Source organism: Corvus hawaiiensis, chromosome 15 (genome assembly GCF_020740725.1).
Source record: "Corvus hawaiiensis isolate bCorHaw1 chromosome 15, bCorHaw1.pri.cur, whole genome shotgun sequence".
Lineage (NCBI taxonomy): Eukaryota > Metazoa > Chordata > Aves > Passeriformes > Corvidae > Corvus > Corvus hawaiiensis.
In genome coordinates this window covers 2,792,912-2,805,052 of record NC_063227.1, presented here as the reverse complement: position 1 = coordinate 2,805,052, position 12,141 = coordinate 2,792,912, and the positions used below count along the sequence as shown (strand labels likewise).

General features: G+C 51.4%; 1 protein-coding gene across 1 annotated transcript; it reads left to right on the top strand.

Moving 5' to 3' along the window:
• Positions 1–2,165: 2,165 nt before the first annotated feature.
• BOD1 (biorientation of chromosomes in cell division 1) lies at positions 2,166–7,664 on the top strand. Its single transcript, XM_048320222.1, has 4 exons — positions 2,166–2,369; positions 3,503–3,627; positions 5,418–5,618; positions 6,811–7,664. The coding sequence occupies exons 1-3, from the start codon at positions 2,166–2,168 to the stop codon at positions 5,614–5,616; spliced, it is 528 nt and encodes a 175-aa protein (XP_048176179.1). The 3' UTR covers positions 5,617–5,618; positions 6,811–7,664.
• The last annotated feature ends 4,477 nt before the right edge of the window (positions 7,665–12,141 follow it).

Sequence of the window (12,141 nt, the reverse complement as noted above, 5' to 3'; positions counted from 1 at the left end):
TGCCTTTGAGGTCTCTGCCTCTCAGCCCTCCGCGGGAAGGAGCCAGCCCAGGACAGCGGGAAAATCACCCCCCCAAAAAAACCCCCACAAACAATTCGCCTCCTCTATCGCTCCCTTGCCGCTGCGAGGGTCCCAAGAGAGGGATCGCCCCTCTGCCTTCCACTGCTGCTTCCATAACGACACTAAAATCGTTAAATAATTGCGTCCCTGCCGGGGGTGACAGCGGAGGAGCGATCGGGAGGCGCCGGGATCGGGATGGGATTAGGGATGGGGATGGGAATCGGGATGGGGATGGGGATCGGGATGGGGACCGCGGCCGCCGGGTGCCACCTGCCGGGATCGCCGCGCTGCTTCCCCCGCTCCCGAACGGGCAACGCGGCCACGGCTGCCGGGCCCTGCTCCTGTCCCCGTCCCCGACCAGCAACCGCCTGCTGGGACCAGGGACAGGACCCAGGGAACGGCTGCAGCTGTGTCAGGCTGGAGATCAGGAATGGTTCTTCCCCCAGAGGCTGCTGGGCACTGCCCAGGCTCCCCAGGGAATGGGCACGGCCCCGAGGCTGCCAGAGCTCCAGGAGCGTTTGGACAGCGCTGCCAGGGATGCCCAGGGTGGGGTTGTTGGGGGGTCTGGGTAGGGACAGGGGTTGGACTGGATGATCCTTGTGCATCCCTTCCGACTCGCGATATTCTGTGATTCCTCTGCCCACGGGAGAAACCATGGCCACGTGCCCTAAAAACCACCCAGAGAGGAGGTGCAGGGTCCTGACAGATCTGTTTTATAAAGCGTGTTCCCATGCTGGCTCTAACCAGGCTCTGGCGTGTCCTGTCAGTGCTGTCACACGCGTGGCATCAGCACTGCGCTCAACAACCATCGAGTAACACACACACACACACACACACACACACGCGTCCCTGCGGGTCAGGGCACTTCCACAATTCCACGAACGCCTTCCTGCCCGGGGTTATCTCCCGGTGCAAGGGCAGCGCTGCCCCGGCGCGACGCCGGGTGAGTGGCACAAGGGGTGGGGACAAAGGGCTGCCGGCAGCTGTCCACCAGGAATGCGATTCCAGGGATACTTCTGAGTCGTGGGGCTTTCACAGCCGACCCTGAGAGAGCCAACACTGAGCAGTGACAGTGCACGGGCAGAGGGACGGATTCTGCTGCAGCAGGAGCTCCTGTGTGTCCCCAAACCACGACGGTCACAGGAGGTGTCAGGGTGTGTACACACTGCCATTTATCCCTCTTCTCTCCTCAAAGCTTCCCTGGGAGGGTGGGCAGGCCCTGGCACAGGGTGCCCAGAGAAGCTGTGGCTGCCCCTGGATCCCTGGAAGTGTCCAAGGCCAGGCTGGACGGGGCTTGGGATAGTGGAAGGTGTCCCTGCCCATGGCAGAAGTGGCACTGGTTGATCTCCAGAGGTCCCTCAACTATTCTGGAATTTTGGGATTACACTCCTACACTGCTTGTCCTCCTGAATTAGGATGGGAATATCTTTATGAGCTAATGATGGCACACAACATCACTAGGAAGGAAACAAGCCCAACGTGTAGGATTTGTGCCCTGCAGCTCCCAGGTGCAATCAGTGTCAGCGATGGTCTCAGCACACACAACCCTTGCTCGGGGCAGTCCCATCTCAGGATCCCCACAGAAATACAGGATGATCCCACACAAATTGATATTTTTTCGCAATTTACACTATCTCTGCGCCCACTACAGCACAGAAGAACACACGGAAGACACAACCTCGCAGATATCCCGGGTGTTATAGTGGGAGGTGGGATCTCTGAGCATCCAGCCGCGCATCTGGAGCATCCGTGCCATGCTGAGGAACACCCGGGCCCTCTGCCCTGCTGACCCCGCTCCGGGAGGACACGGGGAGCAGAGCACTGCGTGCCCTGTGACCCATCCTCGCCCTCTCCACACAGCCCCCGGTGGAGCCGGGGGGGGCGCACCGCCCCGTGGACTACGACTCCCAAGATGCACCGCAACAATAACGCGCCCGCCTTTCCGCTGCCTTGCGCGACCGCGCCACGATGCACGCTGGGATTTGTAGTTCTCGGCAGCACTCACCCTATAGCGCTTCTCCCGGTGAGAACTCGCCTCCCCGTGATGCGCCGCGCCGTCGTGACGCAATCACCACGCGCCGGCGGCGGCGCGGAGGCCGTGGGCGATGTCGGAGAGCGGCGGCGGCGGCGGGGCCGCGGCGGGCGGGGGCGGCGGGGGCGGCGCGGGGGCCGCGGGGCCCGGGCCCACCGACCCCGGCTCGCTGCCGCCCGGGGACCCGCAGCTCATCGCCATCATCGTGGAGCAGCTCAAGAGCCGCGGCCTCTTCGACGGCTTCCGCCGCGACTGCCTGGCCGACGTGGACACCAAGGTACCGGGGCCGGGCAGCGAGCCCAGGCCCTCCCCGCTCCCCGCCGTGCTCCGCAGCTGTGGGGCTGCTCCCAGGAGATCCTTGGAGCCATGTGCACACCCCGGGCAGGAACGGGCTCAGCCTTTCCTTTCCCAGCCCCGGCTTTGCTGGGAAAAGAGCTTCCCATAAGAACAGCGCTGCTCTTAAGCCTCTATTTTAAGAATTCCCATATTGTCAAACGTTCTTGTACTCTCAAACCAAGTATTTAGGCTTTGTTTCTTGAGTAGATGTTTTCAGAGTGTTGTTTAACATTAATTTTTTTCTCAGCCACAACAAACCCCTCATCATTTGTTGCCAGTATTGAAGTTGGGCTGTCAGTGACAACTTGGGTAGTTAGCAGTGACTCTCAAAATTCAACACTTGCTGATTTTTTTTCCTAAAATTTTATGCTTCCAGCAAGAGCCATGTCCTCGGATCTGCTGTCCTCATCCAGGGCCAGCACGTGGTCCTAATCCATTCCCAAAGCTGTTTTGTCACCTGCAGGGAGCAGCTCTGTCCGTGCTGCCCAGGACAGACACCACAACACATCAAACTCTGAAATATCCCCCTTACCCTCTTGTCCTTCCTTTGCGTCCGGGATGTGGACAGTCCTGAGTATTTTTATGGATTTGTTGGCTAAATTCCTGTTCAGTTGAATTATGGTTTCTCTGATAAAACTCAAATAATCAGTTATTCCTAAAATTATAATTACATCTTTTTCTTCTTCTCTGCTAATGCCACAGAAGCAAATAATTCAAGTTCTTGGTTAGTGACAGTATTGCTCAGCCAGTTTCCTAGGAGTTCTGGGGTGGAGGGTTTCCAGACAAGAACTCTGCTTAAACAACCTCTGTCTGCACAGTTTGGGGTTGAAATTGTAGTGAAATGCAATCTATCCAGCTATTTAAATTATTATAACAACACACTGAGTGTTCTGTGCAATTTCCAGTTGTGTTCTCAGGGAAAACAGGGTTATCTTTGTTCAGAGGGTGAAAGGAGGGAAGCACAGACAACAGAGCAGTCTGTGTGTGACAATAGCTGCACTGTGAAGGGCTCTGGCGGGGGGTTGTTTGGAGGTATTTGAGCTGTTGAACTGGATTTATTTTTAATTTTTTTAGCCAGCCTATCAGAATCTGAGGCAGAAAGTCGACAACTTCGTCTCGACCCACCTGGACAAGCAGGAATGGAACCCAGCCATGAACAAGAACCAGTTACGGAACGGGCTGAGGCAGAGTGTGATTCAGTAAGTGAGCAGCAGCCTGCACAATAAGTGAGATTTGATGAGCCATCTATCACCTAAGGCAAGGGAGAATTGGCAGAATTAAATTTTTCACAGCACTTTCTGTTGTGCTCCCTGAGTTCCATTGGAAGAGGGGTCTGCAGTCTGAACTCTCCCCAAAATGCACATTATTGCTCTGCCTGAAATGGGTATTTTTGAGTGGTGGAATATGGATATTTGCTGTCCAAATTATTGCTGCAAAAACGCTGTGCCTGGTGTACTGAGCTGGATGACCTTGATCTTAACTTTCAGGAAGGAGAAGAGCCTTTAAAGATCCTTTAACAAAAGAATCCTGAGGATGCCCAAAGCTGTGTGTGTAGACTCCAGCCCCTGTCAGCAGCAGTCACTGCAGCAGCCTGAGCTCCTGCAGCACAGGACAGTTCTTGTCCAGCTGTTTCAGCTGCACTGGGGCCACCAGGATGAGCAGAGGGCTGGAGCAGCTCTGCTATGGGGAAAGGCTGGGAGAGCTGGGATTGTTCAGCCTGGAGAGGAGAAGCTTTGGGGTGACCTCAGTGTGGCTTTGCAGGACCTGAAGGGGCCAACAAGATGGAGAGAGGCTTTTTACAAGGGCCTGGAGGGACAGGACAAGGGGGAATGGCTTCAAACTGACAGAGGGCAGGGTTAGATGGGATATTGGGAATAAATCCTTCCCTGTGAGGTTGCTGAGGCCCTGGCACAAGGTGTGCAAAGCAGCTGTGGCTGCCCCTGGATCCCTGGAAGTGTCCAAGGCCAGGCTGGACGGGGCTTGGAGCAGCCTGGCACAGTGGAAGGTGTCCCTGCCCATGGCAAGGGGTGGCACTGGATGAGCTTTAAGGTCCCTTCCAAGCCAAACCATTCTGTAACTCTGACAGCTTGTGCTGCTTCCCAGAGCTGCTGAGTTTTAACCAGGGAGAGGAGGACGAGGCATTGCACACAGAATGTTGTGGTGTAAAGAATAGCCCCAGTCCTGGGGAGTCTGAAGGGTCTCTGTCACTCCTGGAGTGGCAGGGCTGAGCCCTGGGGGTGTCCAGGTGTGTGTCCTGCCCACCCAGGGTGCTGTTACCTGGAGGTGACACAGGGTGCTCTGTCCCTGCATCCTTCGTGGCCTCATTATCCTGTGGCTCCTTCTCCCAGTGCCATGAACATCTCCTCTTCCTGTCCCTGCTCCCTTGCAGACATGACTTAAGTCTCCCAGACAGCCTGTGCCCCACAATCCAAGAGCCTGACGCAGCCCCTGAGGTCATCAGTCGCTTCAGTTCCTGGTGCTCAGTCCAGAACCTCTGCTGTGTGCTCAGTGTCTTGTTTTTATAATTCCTACCCCTCTGTCTAGACTGTTACAAGGAGCAAGGGACAGTCCTGTTCTCAGGGGGCAGGGCTCTTCTCCTTCCACTCAGCCAAAAAAAAAGCCTGTGCTCTCACCTGCCCTCCCCTCAGAATAGCTTATTTCTCTTTCTGTGCCAAAGTGTATTTGTGCCAAAATGTGTTTGTTTGCTTTCATGTTGACCTGGTTTCCACAGGAGCCCTGTTAAAAGTGGCTCTTGGCCAAGGTGTCATTTAAGTACCTGGGAGACCAGATGTGAGTTGTTAATTCTGCAGGGAGCAGGGAGAGAAATAGGTGAGTGAAACAAGTCCCTGTTAAGGATCTCCTGAGTAGGCTGCAGTTCTCACCATGTTAATGCTAATTGCAGTTGACAGGAGGGCTCTGGAGAGTTGCTGGAGGAGATTGGGGAGAAGTTTTTCAGAGGAACTGAATGACTTCTTTGTCTTTGTTCAAGGTCAGGAATGCTGGAAGCTGGAGTGGACAGAATTATTTCTCAGGTGGTGGATCCAAAACTAAACCACATCTTCAGGCCTCAGATAGAGAGGGCGATTCATGAATTTTTGGCTGCACAAAAGAAAGAGGAAAATGTGCCAGCTCCTCCTCCAGAGCCTGAGAATAAGGATCCTCCTGCTCCATCTCAGGATGCCTCCTAAAGGTCTGCTATCTGTGCACTCACTGCTGACACTCCTTGTGCCTCATCTCTGTATTTGGACAATGCAAGATAGAGGGGGCTGAGCCTGCCTGGCTTGGCAGGGGGGACACTTTGATCAGCAGCCTGCTGTCATTGTCACACAGCCCCCTGAGCTGCTGCCACTCCAGTGGCTGCTAAAAATAACTGGGACTGAGACATAGGGATGATGTAAATCAGCTATCAAGGAACACTGTGCACTCTGCCAGAGCGTTTGGTTCAGGCCAAAAGGCCTTTTAGTCCAGTAAAGCACATCCAAAAAAAAAAAAAAATCCAAAAAGCACATCCAGCAGCACTGACATGGAAGTGGCTGGATTGCCTTCAGAACTGTATCAAATGGATTAAAAATATACATCATTTACTGAAACACGGCTGAGAACAGAGTGGTGACAAGTTATTGTGGTTTAGCACTGAAAGTTTTAGATAACTCTGCTTTAGAACAAACACTGGAGGGTTGACCTGTCACTGACCAAAAGAGTCCTGCTGGAGTAAGGGCAACCTCTCTGGGAGTGAAAAACTGCTCCCTCCAAATTAACTGGTTTAAACAGAGCAACCTGGATCTTCCAGCTGCAGGGACTGAGGGTGCCTTTGTGGCAAACAAGTTCATTCTGGCTTTTGTGATTAAAATAACTTCAGCGGCCTCAGGGGGCCATAATTGCTGCTCTGTCTTAGCACAAGATGTGCCCATCTTTGCTAAGGCCCTGCATCTGAAGGTTGATTTGGATATTGAGGAACCACTGCCTTGATGGGAAATTTCAATCTGGGGAGCTTAAAACCATGCTGCATGAAAGGAAGTTCGTTGTCAGTTGTTCCATCTGCCAGGGCTTTCTGAGAGCAAAAATACTCCATCTGATCTGATTTATTTAGAAGGAGTAAGAACCTAAAATAGCTGTTCTAATGCTTGGAATTATCAGAGCAACCAGCATGGGGGTTTAACTTAATAGTAGAAGTCCAAGTGGCTGTAATATCATCTCAAGTTATTTACTTGTGACTTGCAGCTTTAATGCCTTGAATTTTTGCATTTGTCTGGTTCAAGGAGTTTAAAAGTCCATTATAACCCACAGCAAAATGCAGTTGTTAATGTATCCTAATCCATCCTAATGCACTGACTTGGGAAGGTACCTTTACATCCTCTAAACTCTCTTTTTTTTCCTTGCAGGGAGATCGTGCTACTGAGCAGCTGCAGTTGCAACATGCCCTGTTAGACTGGCCATGGATTCCTCATTCCCTTTGGTGCAGGATTGCTGTCTGCCAAAGATGATTAACCTTTATTAGGCCTGTGGGAAATAGGCACTGAAATGGTGAAATTCAGGTGCACCTGGAGTTCTGCCTGTGGAGGGACAGCCCGAGTGTGGAGAGGTTTTTGCTGTGAACTGCAGGGAGCAGCATGTATTCATTAGTCATGCCTTTGGGCAAGGGGGTGGGAAGGAAAAAAAGGGAGTTGTCTGCTGTCTGGAGGGAGTAGGGAAGTGGTTTGAGATGCTCCAAGGAGCACAAAGAAAGGCAAGAGGGTTTGGGGGTGGGGTATTTTTTGGAGACCAAGTAGAGCTGTCAGATTTCCTTTGATAGAAGCCAGAGGAGAGGAAGCCTCGTGCACCTCTGCTGGGGAGCAGTGAGCAGCAGGTGCCAAGTCAGGTGTAACTCACTGCCCTGCCTGCTTTGGGAAGGGCATTTCCTGTTCAGAACCGGAGATGAAGCTTCAGGATCAATCATCCAGATAAATTCTGTTGAACACAGGAACACGTTTACAGTTGGCTATGCCTATAGCTGATGTCACTCCTATTTCCCAGGGAACTCTGGGAAGCAAAGGGCACACCAGAGTAGAGGATCAGGTGGAAATTTGTCTCTTCAGCTTGGAAGACTTTTCTTTCTCAGGTGCCTGGTGGAAACTGTCCTATGCTTTCAGCTTGAATGCATGCAGTGTCCTCTGGATGACAGTCAAATGGAGAATGTGATCACCTCTTCTGCCAGCAAACGTCCACACCTTTTTGCAATAAAACACCTCAAAAAGCATCTCTGAGGCCTGGCTTCTTCAGATTTTTTTTCTTAAGGAGAAACTACTTGAAGAAATCTGTGAGTCCTGATGGCTGGAGCCCTAAGGAAAGTGTGACCTTACACAGTTTGGGGTTAATCCAGGTTTAACAACCTGGGGTTGTTTCTTATCATGAGATGAGATGGTTTTAGTATCCTTTCCACAGAAGATGTCTCAAAAAATGTAAAATATTGTGAGGATTGTTATGAGTAAAGGGCTCTCTGCTGGATGTTGGTCTGGGGGGTTAAAGGCTGCTCCAATGTGTAATAAAGGTTTTCCCTTAGGGCTTTAAGGGCAGCTCTTGACAGAAAAGAATCTTTTACCTCCTGGTAAGATTCTCAACCACTTCTTTGGACCTGAGCAATTATTCAGGGGAAGGTTAAGAGTGTAGAAAGCAAATGAAAAGGATTCTGACTGTGCTTAGGCAACTTCTGGATGACAATTGGAGTAGTCAGGGAGCAGGGACACCAGCTCAGAGGTTTTGTAGCAAGTCCAGCTGGATTTACTGCAGTGAGGAGGGAACCTGAACCTGCATTTCCTACCTGACAGCTGCTTTAGAAGATGAGTGAAGGAGAATAGACTTAGCCGGGGTAGTTTTTAAAAGGCTTTTCCATTGTTCTCTCTGTGTTAAACTCTGAGCTCTGACACTGCTGTGCCTCTGGTGGGGCCCAGCCTGTGCACAGCTCCAGTGGCTGTGGGAGCCCTCAGATCACAACAGAAGCACCTGAAGAGTTGAGGCAGCCAATTTGGAATCACAGGCTTTAATGTTTGGGCTCTGAAGTCCTTGCTTTGGATCAGAGCCTTGGAAGCACCCCTGACATAATGGGACAGTGACAAAAGCCACCAAGTCCTTGTGATGAAGGACTTGTGCAGTGCCCTTTGATTAAATTCTGCCAGTGTCACAGCCAGAATCAGGACTCCAGCCTTAAAAACTCAGTGATGAAATAGAAATCTTCACACCAGAACAAAGCTGTACCCACTGTAGAAGTGAAATTGTTCCTGCAGCAGGATGTTGGACTAAAGCTCAGGAATGAGTCAGGTTTTGCTGTGCTGGGTGTGTTAAACACAGCCTGAAGAGTTTGGGGAGGCAGAGAGGTCTGAGACACTCAAGGAATCAAGAAGCTCACAATAAACAGAGATGTTTGCACAAGCATCACTTGCAGCACTGCAGAGCTTCCCTTATTTTCCCTTCTCCCCATGAAACCCTGGCCTGCAGCCTTAGAGCAGTTCTGATCTCTCTGTCCCTCTGACAGCATCCCAAATGCTGTCATGTTAGAAAACTGAGTGCAGAATTCCATTGCCTTGCCCCCATTATTCCTGAAAACTGTACATGTAGCACATATCAAATGGACAAAGTAATCCATTTTTATAAACTTACGTGTTTCAGCCCAAGATAAACTTAATTACAAGTACTGGAGTTAAATGATGAATAATGTGTTTATAACATATTCTTGAAGTAAGGCTGATTCTTGCTATAAATTAATAGGCATTTTCTAATTTTTTTTAACTTCTTACACAAATCTTACATCAAATAAAGGGATGATTCCTGAGGCACTTGCTCTGTAACTGTTCTGTGATAACTCCAGATATGCTTTTCAATGACACCTGGAGCAGGTTACCAAGAGAGCCGGGCAGAAACCACAGCTGCTGATCATCTCATCAAGGTCACAGTTTCACCTGAGTGGATTTTGGATTCCTCAAGCCCCTCTGCAACTGCAAAGAAAGTTTTCGAGCGGGTCACACTGACTCAAGCAGGCTTCACCAGAGGGAGCAGAACCAAACTGCCATTTTCTGTGTGATCTTTCAGGTCCCTCCCAGCCCAAGCCATTCTAGGATTCCATAATTATATATTTGGCCAGTTCTAGGTTCAAATTCACAGAGGACTGGAGCGGTTTAACTCTTTCACAGATATTTTGTGGTTTATACTGCAGTGAAAAACGTATTTACCAGTTAGCCTACAGAGAGCTCAGTTTAACCTCGAGCAGCCGGGGTCTCTCCTGCTCCTTCCCTCCCTTTCCAAGCGCGGCTGTTCGGAATTCGGCCGTAAGAGGGAGATCAACTCTTGCTTCATTTCCCAATTCCTCCCTGCAAATCCCGAGCCGATCCAGGATTCTTTCACTGCCTCCTGAGTGAATCAACCCAGCAAGGTGTGGAGACAGCTTTCCCAAAGTGTTTCCATGAGCTCTGACCGTACTTGTCCGATGCAAATCACACAGCAGACACATTTCTCAAGAGGTTTTAGCAATAGGAAAAAAATATCAGGTTTAGGGGAGAGAAGTGAACAGCCCCGGTGATAAGGGACAAAATCACAGCTTTAGGATGCGAAGCTGTAAACCCTAAATCTGTAATTCACCAGTCTGGAGTGAACAAGGCTGAGGTTAAGCAGTAGTGCCTGTGGCCCCGGATGGTTGTGCCATGAGATTGTATCAGAACCATGGCTGCAGCTCTTGCATTTTTGTGATTCAGGTGCTGAGCCCACAACAGAGCAGAGCTGTGGGCTCAGCAACATGACTGGGCAGTGACCAGCCCAGTCTAGACACCATCCAAGCCATGCACAGAGAAATGTGCTACCTCAGCCATCAGACGGGGAGCTGGCTCCAGCAATCCCCTGCAGCGCTGGGACAAACCAGGCAAAAGCAAAATGCAACAAGTCCAGCCCACCTGAACAGGCTGAAGGACCTCATGTTTCTCCAATTCCATCTCCCTGACTCACAGAATTCAGTGCCTTTTGCACTGGTGTCTTTATAATAGACCCTTGCTCACTCAGGAAAAGAGGAAAAAAAAAAATCCCCAAAGCACTTCAGGTGTTGGCCCTATAAAGAATCCACATGAGAACAGATGGCTGCAGTTTGCTGAATTGGGGCCTTTAGGAATTCCGAGCAACTTTATACATTAAATATACCCATTTTGGAAGGCATTTCTAACAGAAATAGAAAACCATTGCCATGAGTTTCATATTTCATTGCAACTCTGCAAAAGGGAGCTAGAACTATCACAATTCCAAGAACACTCCTAAAATTTCACATTTTCTACAAGGGGGCAGCACAACCGCAGCAAAGAAAGAAAACCCAGTGGGAACTCTTCCCCCACAGCCCTCCCTGTGGGACACCAGGACATTAAGCACGCCCCTCTCTACCAGCATTCACCTCACCAGCTCCTCCTGCCAGCATTTCGTCCTTCCTCCAGGTAGTTCTGTCCAACTTCTGCCATCCCAGTAAAACCAGGACTGCTTTGACCAAGGAAAAGAGCTTTGGATATCACCAACACCAGCCTGAGCTCCACACCTTCACTCCCTGGCTTCTCCAACCACACTACACATGCAAGACCTTGCAAAAAGCACCCCAGTAACACAAATCCTTTTAGGAAATCCCAAATAAAATCCAGTTCAGCCTTACCTGGCTCTGGAGAGCTCTGTGCTCCTCTCCCCCCAGGCTCTGGCACTCTCTGTGCTCTCCCTGCGCCTCAGCCCCAGCTGCAGGGGCTCAGTGGAGCACTTAGCTCATCTCATCTCACCCAAGGAACACCTGAGCCATCTCCTTCCCTCCCCATCCCAATCCCCTCCCAGGGAAAAAGCTGAGCTGCTTCACCTGCAAAAAGGGATCACTGATTATCTCCAACCCTCCCCGAATCTCTGCTTCCTACAGGCCAGCCTGGACATAGCCATAAACTCACGCAAAGCCCATCTTTCCCAAAATGCCTTGGAAAAGTGGGATTTGGCAGCTGCCGGCCCCACAGGTGGTACCTGACAGTTCCCCGAGGCTGACACTGCTCCCAAAACATCCCACCCGCTTCCTCCAGGGATGCCACAGAGACTCAAGGGATGGGGGTGTCCAGCAGCCGCCCTCAGTGGTTTATTTGGGAACAGATTCCTTTCCCCTTTTAACGAGCACTCAGCCCAGCGCCGGTTCCGCGGGTACCGGCAGGGCACCGGGGCGGGTACCGGGATGTCGCTCCATCTCCAGCAGATTGTCACGAGCCTTCCCAGCCCCCGTGGCTGCCGGGGAGCCCCGGGGGTCTGGAGAGCAGGGGACAGGGTTGCTGTGGCAACAGCACGCCCCGGTCAGCCCATATTGAGCCCCCCTCGGCCCCCAGCCCCAGCCGCCACTGCCGACGTGCGGGGCAGCAGGAGCAGCTCCGGCAGCACTGGGCTCTGCAAGGGGCAGGGAAACAGCAGCGAAGGAGTTGTGTCAAGAAGACAACCAGAGGCAGGATTTGAGATGCAAGACTTCTGTGTTTCTGGGGGGGTTTTGAGGCAGAAAATCACAGCTTTCAGACTAAACCCAAATTCCGTCCCTGAGTGGCCGCGATTTTGCTGTTTGGCATCACTCCCACTGTGGGGCTGCTGAGGAAAAAGAGGGGCTGAAATGGGGTTGGTGACCTCAAAACACAGCTCGCCCACAAGCTGAGGTGCTTTTTGGGTGGGATGTAAAAGGTTTGTCTGGTTACGAGACTCACTGG

Excerpts from the sequence above, each read along its gene's own strand:
- BOD1 (XM_048320222.1), top strand. The coding sequence starts at position 2,166 with ATGTCGGAGAGCGGCGGCGGCGGCGGGGCCGCGGCGGGCGGGGGCGGC. Across the intron at positions 2,370-3,502 it reads TGGCCGACGTGGACACCAAG|CCAGCCTATCAGAATCTGAG; the intron begins GTACCGGGGCCG and ends TAATTTTTTTAG. Across the intron at positions 3,628-5,417 it reads CTGAGGCAGAGTGTGATTCA|GTCAGGAATGCTGGAAGCTG; the intron begins GTAAGTGAGCAG and ends TCTTTGTTCAAG.